Source organism: Gasterosteus aculeatus, chromosome 9 (genome assembly GCF_964276395.1).
Source record: "Gasterosteus aculeatus chromosome 9, fGasAcu3.hap1.1, whole genome shotgun sequence".
Classification (NCBI taxonomy): Eukaryota; Metazoa; Chordata; class Actinopteri; order Perciformes; family Gasterosteidae; genus Gasterosteus; species Gasterosteus aculeatus.
Genome location: NC_135696.1, coordinates 6,064,064 through 6,086,722, shown reverse-complemented (window position 1 = coordinate 6,086,722; position 22,659 = coordinate 6,064,064). Strand labels below are relative to the sequence as shown.

The 22,659-nt window shown below is 43.8% G+C and overlaps 2 protein-coding genes across 2 annotated transcripts; one reads left to right on the top strand and one right to left on the bottom strand.

Moving 5' to 3' along the window:
• Positions 1-89: 89 nt before the first annotated feature.
• LOC120824739 (ATP-dependent RNA helicase DDX39A) lies at positions 90-4,535 on the top strand. The gene is made up of 10 exons (XM_040185747.2): positions 90-287; positions 1,162-1,369; positions 1,547-1,674; positions 1,904-2,180; positions 2,445-2,563; positions 3,082-3,213; positions 3,398-3,507; positions 3,657-3,801; positions 3,889-4,036; positions 4,302-4,535. Exons 2-10 carry the CDS (start codon positions 1,162-1,164, stop codon positions 4,316-4,318), a joined length of 1,284 nt encoding a protein of 427 aa, XP_040041681.1. The 5' UTR covers positions 90-287; the 3' UTR covers positions 4,319-4,535.
• Positions 4,536-4,649: 114 nt separating this feature from the next.
• On the bottom strand, positions 4,650-10,367 carry LOC120824740 (CCN family member 1). Its single transcript, XM_040185748.2, has 6 exons — positions 10,105-10,367; positions 9,136-9,349; positions 8,158-8,405; positions 7,778-7,901; positions 6,782-6,963; positions 4,650-5,823 (listed from the first exon to the last, which is right to left on the bottom strand). The coding sequence occupies exons 1-6, from the start codon at positions 10,153-10,155 to the stop codon at positions 5,518-5,520; spliced, it is 1,125 nt and encodes a 374-aa protein (XP_040041682.1). The 5' UTR covers positions 10,156-10,367; the 3' UTR covers positions 4,650-5,517.
• Positions 10,368-22,659: the final 12,292 nt, after the last annotated feature.

The following is a 22,659-nucleotide window of genomic DNA, read 5'->3' as shown; positions in this document are numbered from 1 at the left end:
ACCGCAGTTTGTTTCAGTGGCACAGTTACATCTCAATTCTTTGTCCTGCTTCACATGATGTATATAATAAAAATATCACCAGCCTGATTATATTGTCACTCAATTCATTTAATTTTAGTCTACAGATTTGATCAGGCACAACATTTCGGTCCGCATCGAGAGCGCACGGGTTTTTCGAAGTGTACTTGAACGCACCACGGATGTGTGCTCACAGTGCTGTGACGACTTTGCTAGCTTAGTAGTAACACGCACTTAGACGTCGCAGGACATACAGATATTCCAGCAAGGTAACGTTGCCGGTATTTGCTTTAAAACTTGAGAGTAAATGTAAGAGTTATGTTTGTCGTTATTATTAACCGAGAAACGTTTGAATGCAGTATAGTAGTGTCTAAAGTTAGGACAGAGAGATTTACTGTGATAGCTAACCCGCTAGCCAAATTCACGTTAGCTTTGTTTTTTTAGTTTGCCAGTTAGCTTCATCTATCTCTCAACTTTATATCTGTTTTCACATCACGCGTCCGCTATAAAATAATGGTTACACATTCGTGATGGTGCTTTGTTGGCGGATTCATTTCGCAACAAGATGGAGATCTCAGCGTGGCTTTAATGTTCGTGAATAGTAATTCGTGACTCGCGTTTGATTGTTAGCTGCTAGCTTGCTAACAAACAGTTTGAATGAACGAGAAGGACGAGGAACGCTGTGTCGCATTTGTCGGCCATTGTTTTTTTTAGCTAGCTAAATTGCTGAAGAGAAAGAACGGGGAATTTAAACGTTTCGCCTCAAATGATCAATTATTTAATGTACAGTGTGTGGTACGGCCTCCTAACGTTTGGCAAACGACTCCCTGCTAACTTAGCTAAATTACAAGATGGTGTTAGCATATGGTTTCCGTTCACTGTAGCATCGATCTAATAACATTTCAAATCTAACGTTAAATCTATAATCGTCGTTAATTCCGCGAGGATCTTATTGGTTTCAGGTTACTACTTGTTTGTAAACTTGTGTAACAAGGAAGCATTAGGAGATAATATTATTTATTACGAAACGTAAAAAATAATTGATATTCTTAGAAACCTACTGGATTCTTTCTTAAATATAAGCCTTCATAATTGTCAAGTTTTGTGAGGCACAATTGACTGATTCATACGTTATTCACACAGATGGCCGAAACCGACGTTGATAATGAACTTTTGGACTACGAGGAGGATGAGGAGCCCCAAGGAGTCCCAGAGAGCGGGACCCCAGCAAACAAGAAGGAAGTGAAGGGGTCCTACGTGTCTATTCACAGCTCGGGCTTCAGAGACTTTCTCCTGAAACCAGAGCTACTGCGAGCCATCGTCGACTGTGGTTTTGAGCACCCCTCAGAAGGTAAAGGGCAGTTTTGGGTTGTTTCATATAAAAATTAAAAATGATTCTAAAATACAGTTAGGCCTACATCTTTTCTTAAACTGCATTTTCTTGAATGTCCTTGTAAAAAGGATCGAATAATCTCCATGTTTTTGAACATCAAATCTTGTCTTCAATTGTCATTTATTTCTTTTTCAGTCCAACATGAGTGCATTCCACAAGCTATCCTGGGCATGGACATCCTGTGTCAGGCCAAGTCTGGAATGGGAAAGACCGCAGTGTTTGTACTGGCCACCTTGCAACAGATAGAACCTGTGGATGGTCAGGTAAGTTTGTCTTCAGTAATTTTGCTTCGCTATTATTGCTTAAGCGTCACAATGTCTGTCCAATATTTTTGTACACTGTGGTGGTGACCTTTTTGTGAACCCCCCAATTGCATGCTTGTTTACCACCAGTACCACACATAGCAGGCAATACAAAAGCACAACATGAGCTAAATAACGCCATGTATTTAGCATGTAGTAAGACTGATGTGCTGTTTTCCCTGTACACCAGGTGTCTGTCCTTGTAATGTGCCACACGCGCGAGTTGGCCTTCCAGATCAGCAAAGAGTACGAGCGCTTCTCCAAGTACATGCCCACTGTCAAGGTGTCTGTGTTCTTCGGCGGCCTGGCAATCAAGAACGACGAGGAAGTCTTGAAGAAGAACTGTCCTCACATTGTTGTAGGAACCCCAGGACGAACCCTGGCCCTCATTCGCAACAAGACCCTCAACGTGAAGAACATCAAACACTTTGTGCTTGATGAGTGTGATAGGATGCTGGAGCAGCTGGGTGAGTAAGAGGTGGATGTGTATAGAAACTGATCTTTGGACTGGTCCGTATGTAAGACAGTTGAGGTTGGTGGACCTCATTGAGTGGCCTTTATAGTAGTGTAATATCTTAAATTCTCAATGTAAAAATAGTCAATAGTGAATGAAGAAAATCTTCAGTTTTTTGTGGGTAAGTAACATGGTTAAAACCATGGTTATATTTGCAAAAATGTTACAAATATGAATCCGAACGTAATTTTGAAACATTCTTTTCTCTTTCCGTCAGACATGAGGCGTGACGTCCAGGAGATCTTCAGGGTGACGCCCCATGAGAAACAGGTCATGATGTTCAGTGCAACGCTAAGCAAAGAAATCCGCCCGGTCTGTCGCAAGTTCATGCAGGATGTAAGTTCTTTAAGATTCACTGAATCCTATTTTAAACAATCTGTCCCGATGAGAACCGATGTCAGTTACTACAAAGTGGGCGTTCGACTTGTTGTGTAGATCCCTTGAAAGTAAAGAGGCGATTCAGTTTTTCTCCACCACGACGGAGAAGCAATTAACTCTTAAGCTGCCAGACACTAATGGTTGCTGTCGGTTAATTGATAAATTCAATCAATTCTTTTCTGAAGATCATTCCCCGTGTGTGTAATCAACAAATGAGAGGTTTGGGTTTCAATGTTTGTTGCAACGTCCCTCTTTGCTTTGCCCACTTGTGGCTGTCAGTGCCATAAGTGGCCATTTCTGAGGGGCAGAGTGACCCTCCATGGCAGATTTGGCTTGGTCAGGACAGTCTGTCCTTCTGGCTCTGCTCTAGTCCAGGAGAACAGGTTCAGTGAGCCACCATCTTGTTGCCTTTTCTGAAAAATGTGGCGCGGGAGTGAGACACACTAACGATTCCATTCCATTCTCCTGCCATGTAGCCCATGGAAGTGTTTGTGGATGACGAGACCAAGCTGACACTGCACGGCTTGCAGCAGTATTACTGCAAGTTGAAGGATAGCGAGAAGAACCGCAAACTTTTCGACCTGCTCGATGTCCTTGAGTTCAACCAGGTACAGTCGGCAGTTATCTGAATCAGTTTTTAAGTTTCATGTCATGCAGCTTAATTTGGCAAAATATACATTTCAACCCAAGTCTTTCTACTCATCATTTTAAAGTGACGTGTCCCTCTTGTCCTCTAGAGAGATTCATGTGGAGTTGACGTCTTTGTCGATTTGTCTTTTGGTTTCTTCCTAGGTGGTGATCTTTGTTAAGTCGGTGCATCGCTGTGTTGCTCTGTCCCAGCTGCTGGTGGAGCAGAATTTCCCCGCCATCGCCATCCACAGGGGCATGGCGCAAGAGGAGCGGTAAGGGCCTTTCCAGTCCTGTTTTATTTTGTTCTTTTAACTGAAATTATCATCAGGAAAAACCCTTTCACTGTAACGTGTTGAAACCTGTGCTTAGTCTCACTGTGGAATATACTTATTTACTCCTGTTCATCCGTCCCACTCCCCAGGTTATCCCGGTACCAGCAGTTTAAAGACTTCCAGCGGCGAATCCTTGTTGCGACCAACCTGTTTGGCCGCGGCATGGACATTGAGCGCGTCAACATTGTCTTCAACTACGACATGCCAGAGGATTCTGACACATACCTTCACAGAGTCAGTCCTGCTATTGTTTTTTGTTTTTTCTATTTCCGTGATCAATCACAAATCCACTGAGCCTTAACATGTCTCTCTGTTCCCCAGGTGGCCCGTGCTGGCAGGTTTGGTACCAAAGGCTTGGCCGTCACTTTCGTGTCTGACGAGACCGACGCCAAGACCCTGAACGATGTCCAAGACCGCTTCGAGGTCAACGTAGCAGAGCTGCCAGAGGAGATTGACATCTCCTCCTACAGTGAGTTCTGTTGTTGCTCTCAAGCCGTCTACACCCATGCACTGATTTTAGATCCTTGGTGGCTGCATTAAAGCCGTTTGTGCTCGCGTCTTTGGCTGCTGTTGCAAATAAGTGTGCATGCATAATGCGGTTTAAAATCCGGAGTAAAAAATCAGGATATTGGTCAACCGACACTACTAACCATGCCACTGGATAATGTATAAAAGGTGCATCACCAATTTTATTTTTGTCACTCATCAAAACCTTCCTTCCTTCCTCTTTGCAGTTGAGCAGTCCAGATGAGTGAAGCGTCTTACCAGTGAAGATCAAACGTGATCCTTGTTGTTTTTGGTGGAGGAAAGAACCCCCTTAACATTTATTTTAAAGCCCCCTCCTACCATACTTGTTGACATGCTCAAAATAAAACGCCATCATGTCTTTGCAGGGTGCTTGTTTGAGTTTTCCTTGTGAAAACATTTTATTGTTTTGGTTGCAGAATTAAACCTTTTTTTATACCTTATTTAACGGTTGTGGTCCTTTTTTGAACATGGATGAGGCTTTGTGTTGTATTTCGTCAGAATACTACCTGTTGTAGTGAACTATCCTCACAAGCAGAGGGAGTCAAAGACATAGCCACAGTTTTACCAAACCGTTTACTGCTCGAGCTCGAGCCAAAGCAAAGAAAAAACAACTCAAAACATTCATGGACCAACAAATGTGGGACGGCTACGCTGCAGAGTCTTCATCCGCAAGGTTTAGATTTCGATAACGATACATACTCTGATGCAAAAAATACTGATCAAAATAATTCTAATACAGGTTAAAGACATTCATTCCTCTGCGCTGCATTTAATGCACAAACAAATCAATTGGCGTTGGTCCCGTCCTCGCTTAACGCTCCTGTCAGTTCCAGATCATTTCATCAGTCTGAGGAACACTCGTTGGTGTGTTCATAAATGGCCGCTTGTCAACCTTTTCAGTTAAAAAAAAAAAAAAAATCCCAGGTTGTCTGTCTCTGAAGCCGCAAAAGATGATTTTGCTTGTCGCTGAGTAGTCTCAGTGCATCGTGGGATACAGAGTCCTCCACCATCTCAGTGTGTGAGGCTATTGTATTAGACAAAGAGTGCACTGCCGTTAGTGATAGTTCTTAAGTTTCAGTGCTGAACAAAGTGCTTTTTTCCTCTCAGGCAGATCTGAAAGTCTCATAAAAAAAAAAAAAAAATGAAGAGCCAACACCATAACCAACATTCAGTTAAATAGTTGAGCAGCTGCAGCGGCGCCTCATGGCTCAAATTTAGGGCTCATGTCTTTCTAAACAGGAGCGGGAAATTCACTCCGGTCACACTATCACAATTAAGAGGTTGCTTTTATGATTGAGAATAAATCTGAGGCGACTCATTGGGAGCCAGCTGAGAAAATGGCCCCTTGTCGTAAAGCGTCTTCATTCACCAAGAAAGTTGACATCACATTCCAATTGAAAATACAAAAAGTGCCCCTCGGCACTAGTCTGTGAACTGGTGCGTGTCTCCGTACAGCCACTGCTGGGGAGGGAGGGCCACTTCGTTGAGGTGGCCGCAGTCGTCGCTGCATTTACACGACTGGATGAACATGGCCGACCTCCGGAAGCGCTCGCCGTCTGGGCAGACAAAGGTCACGGGCGCGGTGCGCGTGCGGCGCGGCGAGCAGCACCGCCCGTCCGTGCACACGCCGCAGTAGTTTGGTCTGTAGAGACGGACGCTCGCGCATCCCCCGTAGGACAGGCGGATGGGCTCTGCGGCCTTCTGGGTCGGGGAGCACTTTTTCCCTCTCTGTGGTTGGAGGATAAAAGCAAATCAATGCACGTCACACTCTCAGTGATGATAGAAATAAGTGTTTCCTTCTGGCTTCAGTAGCAAAGGTCCCCATAACAAGTAGTGTGAAGGTTTTCCTAAATGCATACTTTTACTTTTATCTTGCCTGTCCTGTTACATAAGACCGGATTTAAGCAGCTTTGCACTCAAACTCGTTAGTTTCACATTAAGAGGGCTGGACTTCAACCAGTTACGCCAAAACAGGGATCGAGAGAGGGATTATTTTTAGATTTAAGTGATTCATTTTGAGATTAAAACGCGCTATTTAACGTAGGAGTGGCCTTTCCCGTTAAACACACGGACACCTATGATCGCTCTTGGCACCGGAGAAAAGAGCTCTTAGAGCGTGTGCAGCACGGGGGATTAATATAGACTCACCACGTCCCTGGACTCACAGTACACAGACGCGGCCTAGCTATGGACAGTTGCCTGGCAGGAATGCCGTGGGGGGGGGGCTGGACTATATTTAAAAAGGCACCAGAACACGGCTGATCAGCACTGCCCAGTTCCCACTGGAGGCAGAGGCTCCCCCGAAAATATTGCTAAAATAATCTCCCTTCTTAAACTCGGGCTAAAACAGCTTTGAGCACTAAAAGCAGATCTGCGGCAAAAGGTCAAACTTTTCGCTCTCTGGCGCACCGATTTCTCTCCGCTCTTTGGTTCTGTGGATGGAAGCGGTGCACAGCGATAATGAGCAGGTATTACCCCCCCTCCACACACACACACACCACAATGTGACATGGGGAGATAAGAGGACGAATGAGTCCCCGTGGATGCGTGTTATCACAAGGCGTTTTGAGTTTCACTGCGGCAGAGATAGGTAGCGGTGATAAGATGTTATCTCGGCAGCGAGGAGAGAATGCGTGACCTATGCTCCCCGTCGTCTCCGCTTCGGCTCGAGCTCGGCCCGCCTCACCTTGGCGGGGGCCGTCGGGCCGCCACAGGGCCGCACGGTGCAGATTCTCGTCTCCCTCTCCAGCTTGCACTCGGGGTTCTTGTTGGTGACGCGAGAGGAAACGGCCATCCCGCAGCTGCTGGAGCACTGGGACCAGTCCGTGATCTGGAGGGGACACTTCTTCTCCTTCAGATGGCTCCACACTGAGGAGACACGAAGGAGGACGCAGAGGGACACTTATCAATGAGGTAGATGGTTCTCAACCGGAGGGTGTTTGGACCCCATTGAGCGGCAACAAAAACACATTTTCTTTCAGATTCAGTTAGACAGTTAGCAGTGGGGCCCTGCTGGTCCACTGCACTGGTGTAGTATTGCATGGAGGCCCAGGGAATAAATCCTACTTGGTTATTGGTGATTTTGGGATCCCTTTACTTTGTCCACCCCTTTGGTTTTATAGAGCTGCAGGGAGGACTCGCATATCCTCGAAATGAGGCCGCGCTCCCGGTGAGGGTTTTAATGGGCTTTTGGTGGGATTCCTGAAATAAGCTCTTGGTGTAACGTACGCTTAAAGTAACATTTTGTTCTGCAGTATAAAATATGTCATAAAATATCCCACACACATTTTGAAGCTTTTTACATGTTTTAAAAAAAGAGGCAGCTCTTGAATGTCATCAGGATGGCAGAACTCGCACGCAGTCAACCAAGGTTGTTTTTAGCGACGCCTTTTCACTCCTAATTGATACATGCAATACATGCATATTAGGGGTTTATTTCTGACAATTATCCTACTGAACAAAATGTTGAAACAATCATAAATCATAAGCTTATTTTCTGCAATAATCCGATAGCTATTGGAAAGATCCAGCCTTAGCTTTTCATGCTTTTATGCTCTATCAAATAGCAATTTCTGGGACATTTAAAACCGAATTTGAAACTTTGCACCCAATTTCATACTGACAGTACAAAAATTGGAGCAATACGATAATGATAAACACTTGCGGTCCGTGTTTCTCTCACCAGGCAGGTGTTTGTAGCCATGCTCACTCTCCCAGCCGCTGGACTTGACCTCTGCAAACTCGTTGGCCGACTCGTTTTCAGGCGTGTGCTGACGTCTGGCAAAGTGTTGTGGTGGTGGAGGCGCCTGTGGTGAGCGATAAGATAAGGATGAGACAGTGCTTTGTTTGTTTTAGCGTTATCACCACTCCACCCTGATTATCAAGATGGATTATTTCAGGGCAATCGGACAGGGGAGGGGAGACACTTTATTCCTTTATATCTGTCCTTGATATTGCTGCGAGGAATTTCATATAATAGTTTGCCAACTTTTACCCACGTGTGCCAGTTACCCAACCGAAAGAGAGGCCTATAGGTCACATTGCATGAAAAACAACAACAACCTGATGCTTAGGTGGGAGGAGCCAGGTGCCCTTGTGGCAGTCCACGCTGAAGCAGCACTGCCTGGGTATCCTGACCAGCCGTGGGTAGGGGCAGGAGGGGGAGGCCGGGGGCAACTTGTTGGTGCAGAGGGGGGCGCAGCCGACGGCGCCGTCGATGCACGTACACTGGTGTTTACAGCCGGCGCGGAAGCTCTCTCCATTCTGATGGATCCTGCCGTTGTACTCGCATGTACGTCCCTCTGACTTAGCTGGAAAAGACACATTTCCCTCAGCTGTGACAAAACCTTTAGTGGCCCTCAAAATGCAGAATGGCCACGCAGATAAACTGAACCCCCACATGGGTTTGGTATCACGGAGATGGACACCTCTCAGTTTCTACGGGACGTTCTTTAAAGTCTAAAAAGGCAGAAATGATTGAGCTTCCGGAGTATGTCAACAAGCATTCAACATGTGCTCATATATCAACAGCTGGTGAGAAACGGTTCTATTGACTTGACCAAAAACACACACACACACACACACACAGACACACACACACACACACACACACACACACACACACACACACACACACACAATGAGTTCACATGGCAACAAAGAGGACCACTGAGATTGAAAGGTCAGTGGAAATACGGACACAGGAAGTGTCAGACTCCTTGTTTCCAAAGTGTGGAAGCACCAGCTATTCATAGTTGGAGGGGCAGCTTCGGCATGGTGCAGTGTATTTTTATCTTTGAAACCCCCCTGTTGCTGCCATAAAACCTCTGCAACTCATTAAAATACCCCACTGTCTTGTTCCCGGGTTAGGTGCAAAGTGTCATGTTGCTTATTCACTAACTTTGGCTTCAATTCATCCTCAAGTCTCTGGGACAAATATTCCCTTCAGATTATTATTACTTACTAACAACAGTGCAAGTAGCTATTTTTCTGAGCGATATTGCCTCCCTCTCAACATCCGTTTTGCCCCTCCTACCTCACCTCGACAGATGCCCAAGGCCACCGTCACATCGTTGCCGTAGTTACACTCCAGCCCCTTGTGGTGGTCGCATGGCCTCACGTGGCTGCAGTCCTGGTTAAGCTGTGCGGCACACACCTTGCAGCACCCACATCCGTCCGGCACGGCGCTGACTCCCGGGGGGCAAAGCAGGGGCTCGGCGGGGCAGTCACACACTGCTGGGCAGCTCGCAGTCACCTGGAGGGGGGGGTAAAGGGGAAAGAGAACAGAGAGGTAGATCACAAAAAGGAAGTCCCTTGCGTTGTTCAGACAACATCCGAGATCTCCAATGCAGCTTCACGACAGAAGAGCTTTAATCGCCAAATTTAAAGAGGCCACAATGCTTCAGACTACCGGCCCCCCAGGAGGCTGCAGACATTACAGGCAGCACTAGACCCTACTTTTCTTCCAACATCACAGACTGAGGAGGAACCGCTACGTTCATTATTTTAAATTTCTGCTTCATGGGCTCCCCGGGGTTTGGTTGGTGAGGTCCCCCCCCCATCGATGGTCCGTCAGCCCCGGGTGTGTAGACAGCTCAGGGTTTGTATCCAGGGCCCCTGCTGACTACTGGTTTGACTCATAGCACCAGTGACAACGTGTTCCAGTTTGTGGGAATCAACAATGGGCTTTTAAAGATAATCAAAAGGGAGACGTGAGTAGGCACGCTGATCACCAGGACGACGCACCTGAGAGGAACTGTATTCTTAAACAGTAATAAGTGATGACCCCACCTAAGCCCTATTACACACTTTGTATTGCAACCGGTGTTGAGGCTGACAGAGGGAATCACGCTTTACGTGAAACATGCGTTTAAGCTTTTCTAAAGAAGTGACATTATTTGTTTACAGCCGTGCCGTTTACACTCTAGAAGGTCAAAGTCTACTCTCATATAAATTAAGCATTAAACTAACCCTTTAAAAACACTTCCCTGTCAGCTGCACGCGCCTTACCTGTGCGATGAATGCTGTTGTCAGTACCGTCAGGTAGATAAGAAGTGCCATAATTATTTTGAGGAGAAGCACAGATAAAGATTCAATAAACAATAAATTCTTCAAGCTACAATCCAAAGGAGGGCTGCGAGTCGTAAGTACTTTCCCACGGAGTTTCACTCTTTTATGGACCGTAGTCCTTGTTTTTCTACCGGGATAAGTGTCTAAAATCTTGGTTATACCCGCTGGTGAGCCTCAAAGAGGCCCCGCCCCCTCCTCGCTCCCAGCCTCTCGGCGCACAGGGAGCAGCCCTGACATTCCAAACGGGCGGGGCTTCACCGCGAGGACAGCTCGCTGATTGGTGGGCGTGTTTTGGAATGAATGCAGCCATTCATAAAAGTCGCAGGGCCGCTCTGTGTTTATTTTATGGGTTAGAAATTAAAATGTAACAGCCGCTTTCAAGTCACAGTCAGGCACATTCCTCCTTTTGTGGCCACTACTCTCCTAACACTAAGTAAATATATTCAGCCGGGCCAGACAGCATTGCTAACATTAATAGGACCTCCACCTCTAGGAAAAAAGGAGAAGAAAGGGTGAGGAATTCCCTGTTTTTCCAGACTAACACTAGGTGCCAGAACAGAAAATTTAAGTGGAGTGTATTAAGCAAATAGAAAGATAATAGTAGCTGTAGGAGAGCATGAACACACCCATCATGGTGTGAGAAATGTGTTTCCATAGATTTTAGAAAGGTACATTTTGTTTTGCTGTTCTTATTGAATTCAGGTCCACCCGTCTGTCTCAGACTATTATCACTGACCACATGGTGCTGACATGGGAGTGATGCGGATATTATCACTTGGAAAGAATGGTGGGTTATTGTTTTAAGGTCAGCTCACATGAGGGTTGGCCTCTTTCTTCTCGTCCTACTCCTCCTCCTCCTTCCTCTTCCTCCTCTTCCTCCTTTTCAACCACAGGTTTTTCAGCCACACCTGCCCTGACACAGAGACCTCCTTTGATGAGAGAAATGTGATAGGCACAGGCTTGAAAGTTAGATTCCTGCTATGAATGTCCGTGCATAGTTCTGGCATAGACGCTAGGAAAGCCAAACATCTCACAAGGTCTCTAGCATGGGCTGTGGTGTTCATGGGTGCTGGGAAATCTCTGTGCCGATGGTTTAGTTAAACATCACCCTCAAGCAGGAGATAACAATATAATATGTATATATATATATATATATATAGTTTCAGGTTTAAAATAGGAGAATTATTGGGTTTTAGGTTTGGGTCAACCTGCACAATTCTGGCAGATCCAAACCTAATGGAACAGTTGAAGATAACACTTGAGCTGGGGATATTGTGCAATTAGTGTATGTTGCTGTCCCTGATAAATATAATATACATTTTTTCAGTTTACTAAGGTGTGTTTTCTGTTGTGAAATAACTGCTATTTTTCTCTCTTTTTTAAATTTAATTTAAGCTCAGCCTTTCACTGAAAAATATACAATTGTGTGTAAACAAATAAAACTTTGAATGCAGATCATGATATCAGATTTCTAAAAATAAAACATTTTCCCTCAGAGGTTTTTATGACTTGTGCGGAAGGATGAACACCCTTCCATGTCTGGTCCCTTTCCAAGCAATGCTGTCTCACCAAAGTCCTAATAGACTCGCTACTACGTGAACTCTCAGGAGAGAGATGAATCACAGGAACAGTAAACATTCTCAGCTGGTCATCTTTCCTCCCCCTCTCCAAGAATAAATCTTACTCCAGACTTTGGCAGGTTGGCAGGCGATTGTAGTCCTCACAAAAACAATGAAGCTTTCAATTGTTCATGATTATTCCATGATCAATGTCATTCCTTAAGGTAGTATTCATTCTTCTACTTAACGAAAAAACGACAAAAAATACCGAACCGTTGCCGAGGTGACTAGGTGGTGTAGGACAAGCTTTTGGGAATGCGGATTTCTTGATTTCTGTTGAGAGAAAAGGAAAATTCTCATCTCACCGTCATCAAGAAAGTGAACACATGTAATATAAAAAAACACTTCTTATTCAACAAAGCCTGAAACTTGTGATCCTCAGTTTATTGTAGCCCTGAACTGACCTGGCCAGTATTTGTCTTTGTTGAATCTTGCTTTAAACAAGTGAAACAGGCTGGACAGTCGTCTTTCACAACCAACGTTCAGCTAAACTACACATTAGAGGTTGTGGACTGGAGACACGGCTCAGTTAAAAAAACAAGGTAAGACCCTCAGGAAGCTGTCAGTCATTGCTGTGATGGTGTGACCAAGCAGACAAAGTCATGGCCCGTCTATTTTAATCCTTTGGTTTTCATGGTACAGGGGGAGATCTGAAAGGCCTGCGACCGCTTCTGTTTTCAACCTCTCCTCTCATGGCGAATGAGAGGAAATCAGACAAAGCAATCTTGTGTGAAGTATAGGCCAGTCGTTTGGTCATAAAGGGAAATAATTGTAATTAATTATGTGAGCACCTGCCTGTGAGAATTTTAATGGTTATGTTTGTTCCGTCTGTTTGGTTTTAACAGTCTATCAACTCATAAATCCTTGGATTCAAACTAGAGTGAGTCACCGTCGGGGCAAACGTCTGATTCAAGTGTTTCATAGCTCTGCCACATGTAGTTCTTACATATAATCATGGTTCTGAGTGTTACTAGACACACCTAAAGACTCCTTTAGGTAAAGCGATAACAGATGTAAGAGGGATGCTGCTCTCATACAGTATAGTTGTCTGATCAACATGAAGCTGCAGGTATGCTGACTGTAGCGACCTGGGATCAGCTTATTTCCTATTCAAACTTGTGTCTCAGTCAAATTATCTTCATGCAAAGGCTACTTAGTTGTGCCACTACTTGTGTACTTTAACCTATCTACAAAAAGTTGTTAAATAGAAGCATTAATCATGCAGAAGGCCCCCCTTTAGAGTGTTATTTTACCGTATTTGTTATTGGAACCAATTTGAATATCATGAGCGATTAGTCTTGTTACGTTATGACAACGTCATAGCATGTTTTCTATATTTGTGTGCTTGTATATTATACTCCCTGATTTAGCTGAGAAGTAATTGACAAACCATCTACTCATGAATCTGTGTAATATAGTCTCTGCTTGCATTGCTCTGCTTTCATGTGTTTTCATGTTCCACCTTTAATCCGCAATGTTTCTGAGTAAATGTGTCATGCCATGCTGTTGAACACCCATGTGCGGCCTTCTTTGTTCATCTTCAGCACTCTCACTGCCAACACGGCGCTTTGCGTGATATTGCTTTGCATTGTGGGTAACTCCCTTGGGCAGTTACTGTAAGTCTGCAGAAATGCAGATTTACAGTAAGTGTTAAAGACGGGGCTCAAAGGCGCGATCCGAATGTCCCTCCTGAAAAGCCTTTAAACCATCAACTCCCAGAGACTTACTGGCGTCACCTGCTACGTGGCTGAATGTGAGAGACGTTAAGGGCTTGAAATGGTGTAAATATACAAACCTTGTTGCAACATGTTACGTTACCATGCCAACATAAAAAAAAAACATTATGTACAATGGTGGGTATTTATCTTAACTTATTACTCCCTGATTTGAATGTCTTCCAGGCTCTTTCCTCACAAAATGAGGTAATTTCCAATAATCATTTTCCTTGTTATTGTCAGCTTCAATGACTCAATGAAAAGCTGGATGAGTAGATCTGCGTAATATATTCTCTGATTTCATTTTTTTCAAGTCCCGTCCTCTTTGTTTACCCCCTTTTTTTTTACGTCTCTATGCTTCCAGTTGTCATAACGTGTTTAACGTCACATTGCTAGGAATTCTGGGTAATGCCCTTGGGCAAAGTCTGCAGAAATGCAGGTTTACGGAATTGGTCCACGAAGGGCTCAAAATATGTGAGAAAAAGAGCCCTCAAACATGTGACAGCGGCACAGCCCTAAACCTTAACAGACGTTGTGGGGAACGAACCATAAACGGTGAGTCCATAAGTGAGGAGATGGGGATCGGGCCATGGTTTGAAGCTCAAGGCCGCAGCATCAGCGTTGGTATTTGCAAGTTGGGAATGAGAAAGTATCAGTCAATTTGCAAACTAAAGTACATGTAACTTTTGCAATTATATAAATGCAGTTCGGCCAAAGGAACCATGTTGCCCTCTGACATTGTGTTGAGTAAATTTAGTGGATGGAGGAAATGCTCAAGTAAGGTACAAGTACCTCCAAATTGCATTTCAGTAATAAATAAACTAAATGAGTTATTTTCTACAACCGACTCAATGAGGTGAACAGAGTGTGACTCAAGCCTGCACACTCAGTCTGGGAGACAAAGTGAAGTCAGGGAGCCGGCGTGCGTGAAATTGTGCCGTTACTCTGACACGGGCCCCCCCGTCACCGCAGAGGCCCAACACGATACGCAAAACCATCAGGGGAGCCTCAGCTTTACGAGAAAGGGCTGATGTTGGAACCATCCAGAGGAAGTAACAGGGAATAAAAGTATCCAAGTGAGGTGGCGAGAGAGGAGAAGAAAGACCACAGAGAAAGACAGGGCAGGGGGAGGCGACAGGTGTTTTAGGGTAAGACAGTTTGTTTTTTCAAAGGGAGGAGTGAGCAAGTGCCCCGCTGCCTGCTCTGGTCCGCCGCGATGGCGCTCTGGCAGTATGGCATTTCACATAAAAACAGACTGCTGGTATTTCAGCTCATGCCGCCTCTAAGGTCACATGAACCAAATTACACGATACTGAGGTCGTATACTTTAAAATACACAAATACACGCGGGGAGACTCAGAGAAATACACATTGCGTAACGTAATTCTAATGCAATTATCCAAATGGGTGCATGAAAATTGAGACGTGCGGAGAGAAGTCATGTCCTGAGAGAGAAGGGAGGAAGAAAGGGAGCAAGCGGTGGTGACAGGGTGATTAAACGGCTTGCTCTGCTGCCACGGTGGAAAAAGTTTAGCGTGTCGGAAGCTCGTTTAAGAGTGTGTATAAGGTGACAGAAAGGGGAATAGTGTGTGTGTGTGTGTGTGTGTGAACTGTGCAGCTCGAACCCACAGAGCATCGTAAAGTTACGTAAGAGAGCAGGACTCAGCTTTCTGGTGGGAAGAGACAACTTGGATCTAACACAGATGCCCTGAAGCAACTTCTCCCCCTGGTGGAAGTCTCTGAAGACAAAACGAATGTGTCCGATGAAGAAGGTACACGATGACACCTGTTGAAGATGAAGCTTTTAAATCCTGACATTGAAAAAAAGTTGTCTTTTGAGACACAATGGTCATCAATCTTGAACTTTTTTCAGTATCAACTTGCCTTTGAACAAGGGATGTAATTGTTCTTCAAACCTCCACAAGATGGAGTCAAACACTACGATATAGAAACAAGTCTGTGTGTCCCTGCAGGGCAGGATTTGATCTAGGCGGAAAAGGAGGAAACAGAGGTGGTCCAGCAGGTGGAAAAGGAGGAAACAGACGTGGTCCAGCAGGTGGAAAAGGAGGAAACAGAGGTGGTCCATTTAAACACGAGACAGAGCATCAGCAACTACATTTTCTGACCGCTTTATGTGTCGTATCTCAAAATTATAACTTTATATAACCAACGCTCCCAATGCATGAGACGTTGGTTGTGGTTGTACATGCGGCCCAAAAAAACTAAAGGATTGTGGTCAGTACATACCACAACAGGCAACACACTGGAGGAAACATCAACTTCAAAAAACTGTAATGCAAACAACAGCGCCAGAGTCTCCTGTTCTATGGTAGAGTAACGGGACTGGCAAGTGTTGAATATTTTAGAGTAGTAACAAACTGGGTGATGTACTCCATCATGTTCCTGCAACAGTACAGCACCTGCACCCACAGAACTGACATCCACCTCTAACTTAAATGGTTTTTCAAAATCAGGGGCACACAGATCCGGAGAAGTGCATAATAGGTCTTTCTAAAAAGACCTAAGCAGACTGACACTCATCAGTCCACTTAAATGATACAGAAGGACTGAGTAATTGGGTCAGTGGGGCTACGACAGAGGAGAAATTCCTACAAAAGGTTCGATAATACCCTGTCATGCCCAAGAACCTGCGCAATTCACGCCGAGTAGCAGGGGCAGGAAAGCGAGTGATAGCCTCATCAAAAGATGAGAAGATCTAATGTTGGTCTGTGTTCCAAAGAAAATTACTTCAGTTTTATTGCCGTCAGATTTCTTACTATTTTGAAAAAAAGAAGCCTTAAGTTATCACTGATTGTGTCCATGTTAGTTCCACCTCAAAGACAGATTTTAGGGCAGCTTCTCGATTGCACCAAGACATTTTTTTCCCAAGAAAATATGATTGTTAAACATTCAATTCTTATATTAAGGAAGAGTAGTAGTAGTTACTGAGCCAGCGAAGCCGGAGGCATCAGTAGCCGCAGAGTGGTAACAACAAGAGGTGGACTCACTAACACCAGCAACAAATACTCAGATTAGGAAGCTGCAGAGATGGAATGTGCTTTACAGATGGACAGTGCTGTCAATAAATTGCCACAATTTTTCTAGATGGACTCAAATGCTTGGTGTTACAAGAATATAGTAACTATAATAAAGGCATTCAGGCCACCCTCGTCTCGTTAATTTACCTTTCTACACTGATAAGTGATTATGAGAGCATGTAATTGTAACGCAATTACATATATGATATTAACAATGAAAATGTATGTTTTTATCTCTACAAAAAAAATGTTAGTCCTGGACTTAATCCGCCTATGTTTAAATAACAAAACATTGTGCATTCCTTCGTTAACAAGCGTTATCTGTGTAATCTCAGCCAATCTGCTGGCGTCGAGGCACACGACGAACATTGTATCGTTACATTTACTCGGGACAGTAGTGGAAGGCACGTGACTCAACTTCAGAGGCGAGCTGCCGACTCCTTTCGTCATTCACCGCCAATTCCGCCATTTCTCATCTGCGGTCAGAAGTCAACGGAACAGCAAACTCGACATACATCCGGGGGACTGAACGTTAAGGTAAGAATACAGCTAACGGAAGCAAACTAGAAAATGCATTTGCTGCTGAAAATGCGTTGGAATGCAAAAAGCTGAAAGCTAAAATGAATTTTTTTTAAATAGCTGAAATTACAGAAAGTTGAAGGGAATTAATTGGAAATTGCTGAAAATACAGAAATGGGAGAAGCTGAAAAGAATTTCAATAGATTTGATGAAAAAGCTGAAATGAAACAGCTGAAATGAATGTGAAATATTGCAAAAAAAATACAGAAATGAATATTAAAACATTGCTGTTAATACAGGCATAAAAGCTGACATTATTTTAAAGAACTGCTGAAAATACAGGAATCTGAATTTCAATAGATTTTCCAAAAAAAATACAGAAGTTGCAGAAATAACAAAAGCTGAGATGACTAAAAAGAGGTTTAAAATTGTTTGTAGTAATATTAGTAGTAGCATTAGTTATAGTTGTAATTGTGGTATTAGTAGTACTAGCAGTAGAAGTCGGTTTAGTATCAGTAGCAGTAGAAACAGCTGGAATACTAATGCTATTAGCCATAGTAGTATTTGTAATACCATTAGTAGTAGTTGTAGTATTAATAGCAGTAGAAATACTAGTAGTATGGTAGTATTATCAGTTGTAGTACTAGAAGTACTAGTAATATTCATAGCAGTTGTAGTAGTATTTGAAAGAGCAATACGTATTTCAACGAAACCGCTTCATTCTGAGCTTCATGGTTAAGGTACAGATAATCATTGAGACTTTTATTTTGTAATGATGGAATTGGGTGAGGGGGGGGGTTGGGAGACAGAATGTTTGTTATTCAAACTAAGAAGTTATTAATTAATAGGCCTCATCACAAACATTACAGTAAAAATTCCCTCCTTGAGGCTTTTATTTTGAAATTATTGAATAGGGGAGGTGAGGGGGTGTAGCTAGAGAGAGAGAGGGGGAGGATGAGGAAGGGAGGGGTGGTGAGGAAGAGATAGAGAGGGAGAGAAAGGAGGAGAATTAGACAGACTGACTGAGTGAGTGATTGAGAGTGAGAAGAGGTCATGGTGGAGGGGGGAGGGGGGAGGGGGGCGAGTTTCTTTATCATGTTGGTCTGTTGACAGAAAGCATAGCTGCGTCATGTGACTCCACTAATGAGGTCATAGGAGCAGCTGTGAGTCACAGACAGAGATACTGCAGCGTGTGTGTGTAGCGTGTGTGTGTGAGTAACCACGGCAACGGCGCACCTATTGGATTGGGTGGGGTGGAGGGGTGTAGATAGAGGGAGGGAGGGTGAGAGGGTGAGGATGGGAGGGGTGGTGAGGAAGAGATAGAGGGAGAGAGAGAGAGAGAGAGAGAGGAGGAGAAATAGACGGACAGACTGACTGGGGTGATTAACATTGAGAAGAGGTCATGGTGGAGGGGGTAGGGGGAACTAGTGTCTTTATCATATTGGTCTATTGACAGAAAGCAGAGCTGCGTCAGGTGACTCCCTGACTCCACTAATGAGGTCATAGGAGCAGCTGTGAGTCACAGACAGAGATACTGCAGCGTGTGTGCGAGTAACCACGCCAACGGCGCACCTGGGCTCATTAACGAGCTGCTGCAAAGGGCAGACACAGGACAGCGAGTTACACAGAATCCACACCTCAAACAAATGACCACCAGCAAAACTATAACAGCTGTTTAAAAAATACAATGAGACCCAAGACTCTACCGAACGCATAGATGGTCCTTAGATTGTTGAGCATGGCTTCTGTCAAGACCGTGACCATATTTAATATCATGTCGACCAACAGCACTTTGGTGGTGCTGTCTGGGGTGCCATTTCGCAACAGTTCAAACTGTACTGAGTCACACTGTTGAAAAAGGACTCAATAAATGGCTTCACGCTGTATTCTGAGTCCTCCATCTTCCCTGTCTGTGATGTTTCTACTCGATTCCTGTTTCTTTGCATATTTTGCATATTTTGCTAGGCGACAACTGCGTCACCGACTGACGATTATCGTTGTTACAAAATGCGTCACAATTAAAGAAGTTAGATGGATCAGACTTTTTCTCAGCTGGGAAAGAAGGTGCAATCTGGACATCGCTATTCGTCGCTGACGATTTACTTTGTGTGTGTTCGAATGGACTGGAGGACGTCAGCTAACGTTAGCATCACCGCCAGCGGTCTAATTAAAAAACAAAACTAGACCAAAACATAGCAATCAAACGTGACGTTGAATTGTTAAGTAGCTGTATGAGGTCTGTGTTATAACAATTCATGCATTCTTTACCTAACGTCATAAAACAAAATACAAAGCGCATGTTACGACCCCCGGTCTTGTCTGTGTTCTGTGTGTGTGATAACCCTCCTCAGGTGGAGCTAATTGTCTTCATTACTCATCCGCCCTCCCGTGATCTCCTACAGCTGGTTCCTGTTTTCCCATCCTCCAATCGCATCGTCCCATCAGCTGTATTTATGTGTTTCTGGTTGTTCAGTCCAGATCTCTCAGGCAGGGTGTAAGGTTGTGTTTGGGGTGCTCTTGTGAAATTGGTTGTACATGGTGGAGTGTTTTGGAGTATTGAAAGTGTTAATCATTTGTATTTCGTGTGTCCTTCCCAGGGAGAACGGAAAGCACTTGGGAGTGTTAGGAAAGACGCCCTGGGCATACATCACCCGTAGGGATATCTCCTGTTATACACACCAGGTTAGATCTGAGCGATCCACCCCCTGTATTTTTGGTTAGGGCGCCTTGCTCGAGCGCCAGAGTAAATAAGTGTTTTGTGTAGGACGTTGGGACAGGTAAGGGGTGGGTTTTTTGCTAATTTCTTTGTTTTGGATCAGCTCAGCCGTCCTCCCATTTCCCTCTATTGTTTATTATTATTATTATTATTATTATTATTATTATTATTATTATTATTATTATTATTATTATTATTATTATTAATAATAATAATAATAATAATAATAATAATAATAATAATAATAATAATAATAATAATAATAATAATAATAATAATAATAAACTGGCACGTGCTAGCCTGTTTAAACCAAACCCATCGATGTTGGTGTGATTACTTGCGCCCACACCCGGTCTCTGGCCGTCTGGGGTTCTTGGTAGCGCGGTGTATGTTCCCCTCCCCTCACGGGGTGCTGTACGTGCGTAACAGCGCAGCAGTTAAATCGGAAGTACGCACGTTAGATTTTCAAAGTAAAAGCAGACGCAACAGAACGTTAATATGATAGAAATTTGTCTGTGATGCATGCGTAACATTAGAAGAAAAGGTATTTTATGAATATAAATAAATCATTTGTGGCCAATGGGAGTGCGTCAGCAACAGTGGTTGACTACACACAGATTCATTTTCATTCCGCTGCACAGCAATACTCATCTTCTAATCCACTGCCATGACAGTCATGTTTAGTTGATCGCACCTGGAAATGAATATATAACGATGATTGATCCTGAATACCTGGCGATAGTGATAGATCCATTTCTACATTGATATGTTTCTACATCTCTTTTTTGGTTTTGGTCCAGCCACGTATACAGAGTGACCTATTGATTAAAGTATAAAAGCATTAATTAAAATTATTTATATCGCTGGAAAGACATTCCATTCCATAACTCCAATCTGAACAGAAGGGACCACTGCTGAGCTCCTGAGAGCTGAAGTTGTGAACATCTAATTTTGAAAAAACATTTTACCCCAGTACAAGGACTCATCTGCACAAAGTCAGGTAAGAATGTATGACATATTCCACACACTTAAGTTATTAAGCGTGTACATTTAGAAACATCTGACTAGGTCCATCAAAATCCTCAAAGGCGTTGATTATCAGGTAGCAAAAGTTGAATTGCTTGGAGAGCTCCTGGACCCTTGAGAGGACCCTTGACCCAGAGATACCAAGCTGCCTTTGAGCTGATTGTCGTCTGCCCTGCGCGTGATTCAGAAACATTTTATGACTATCGCCGATTTTGAAAGCAACGTGAAATCAACTGACTTATGAGAGGTTTTCACAAACATGGACAACACCAGGACTGAGGAATTATACTGCATGGAATCCAACTGTGAAACTGCAACCTCACCGGTACCATTGCAGGAGAAAGAGCTCTCCATGCAACAAGTCTGTACAAAACAAAGTATTGGAGTTTATTGGAGAAGGAGCTTTTGGCAAAGTAGCCAAATGTGTCAATTTGAAAGCAAAATGAGAACACGGCCATAAAGATCCTCAAAGACGTCAATGATTATGCCGACGAAGTAGAAATGCTGGAAGAGCTCAGGACACTTGACCCAGAGAAAAACAACTTGGTGAGATTGGTGGACAGTTTCATAGTCGATGACATGTCTTGCATCGCTTTTGAGTGTTTAGACAGGAGATTTTTGGATTTGATGATACAGAGAAAGAAAGCATTGACTCTTAATGAAATCCGTCCTATAACCCGTCAGTTACTTGTAGCACTAACGCCTGAAGGGTATTGGCATCCTTCATGCAGACCTAAAACTTGACAACGTTATGTTCGTCAACCACCAAGATGAGCCCTTCAGAGTGAAATTAATTGACTTTGGTTTGGCCATGCCAGCCTCCGAAGTAGAGGAAGGAATGCTTGTACAACCTTATGCATACCGAGCACTAGAAGTGTCCTTGGGCCTCCCCATATCTGAAGCCGTTGACATGTGGGCACTGGGATGTAAATTCGGCATGTCTGTTTTTTGGCCAGAACATCTTCTATGGAACATCAACATATGGCGTAATGAAAACTATTTGCTGCCTGCTCGGTCAGCCACAAGACCACCGGCTTAATACTGGAAAATACACTCACCAGTATTTCAAGAGGGAACGCTGCTCTCCCAATTCACAATGGAGACTAAAGACACCGGAAGAGTACAAGAAGGAAAATGATGACCAGCTGCAACTGTCAAAGAGGAACTTTGACCATATCGGAAATTTGGCTGACGCAGTAGACGTATATTCAAATGCAATTGACGAGGTTGAATTTAAAGACACAGGTGCATTTTTAAATCTTCTTCAAATGTTGCTCAATCCAGATGCTGAGATGAGAATAACACCTCAGCAAGCCTTGAAACATTCTTTTGTATCTATGAGTCACCTGGCAGACTACGCTCACAAAAGCTCTTATACACAAGCTGCCTTTGACCTGATGGTCGTCTGCCCTGCGTGTGATTCAGACTGTAAGTAACTCTGCAGATCTTCTGGTAAAAGGGAATTGTACCTTTATTTTGAAAGGGTAAAAAGAGGATGTTTCTGCGTTTTGAATGTGAGCTTAACGGAACTTGTTACTGACAAATGTGAATTTTATTTAAAACTATTCGTTTAATGGACCCGTAACAATAATGGCAAAAAGCTCTTACGGTGGTGTTTTTACGCTGACGTTCAAGGATGGTATTGCATGGAAAGGAAGAAAATAAAGGAGTAATTTCACCAGCAGTAAGTGCCATGTCTCTTTATATGCGGGATCCGTTACAGTAAGAGCTTTACCTCGCCAGCTAACCTGCTGCATCAACGGACTATAACGGACTTTAAGGACATTTTTCACGGATATAAAAGAACGCTCGTACGGAAGAATGGAGAAGGGCAGCGGTGAAAAGAAGACGGCGACGTGGTA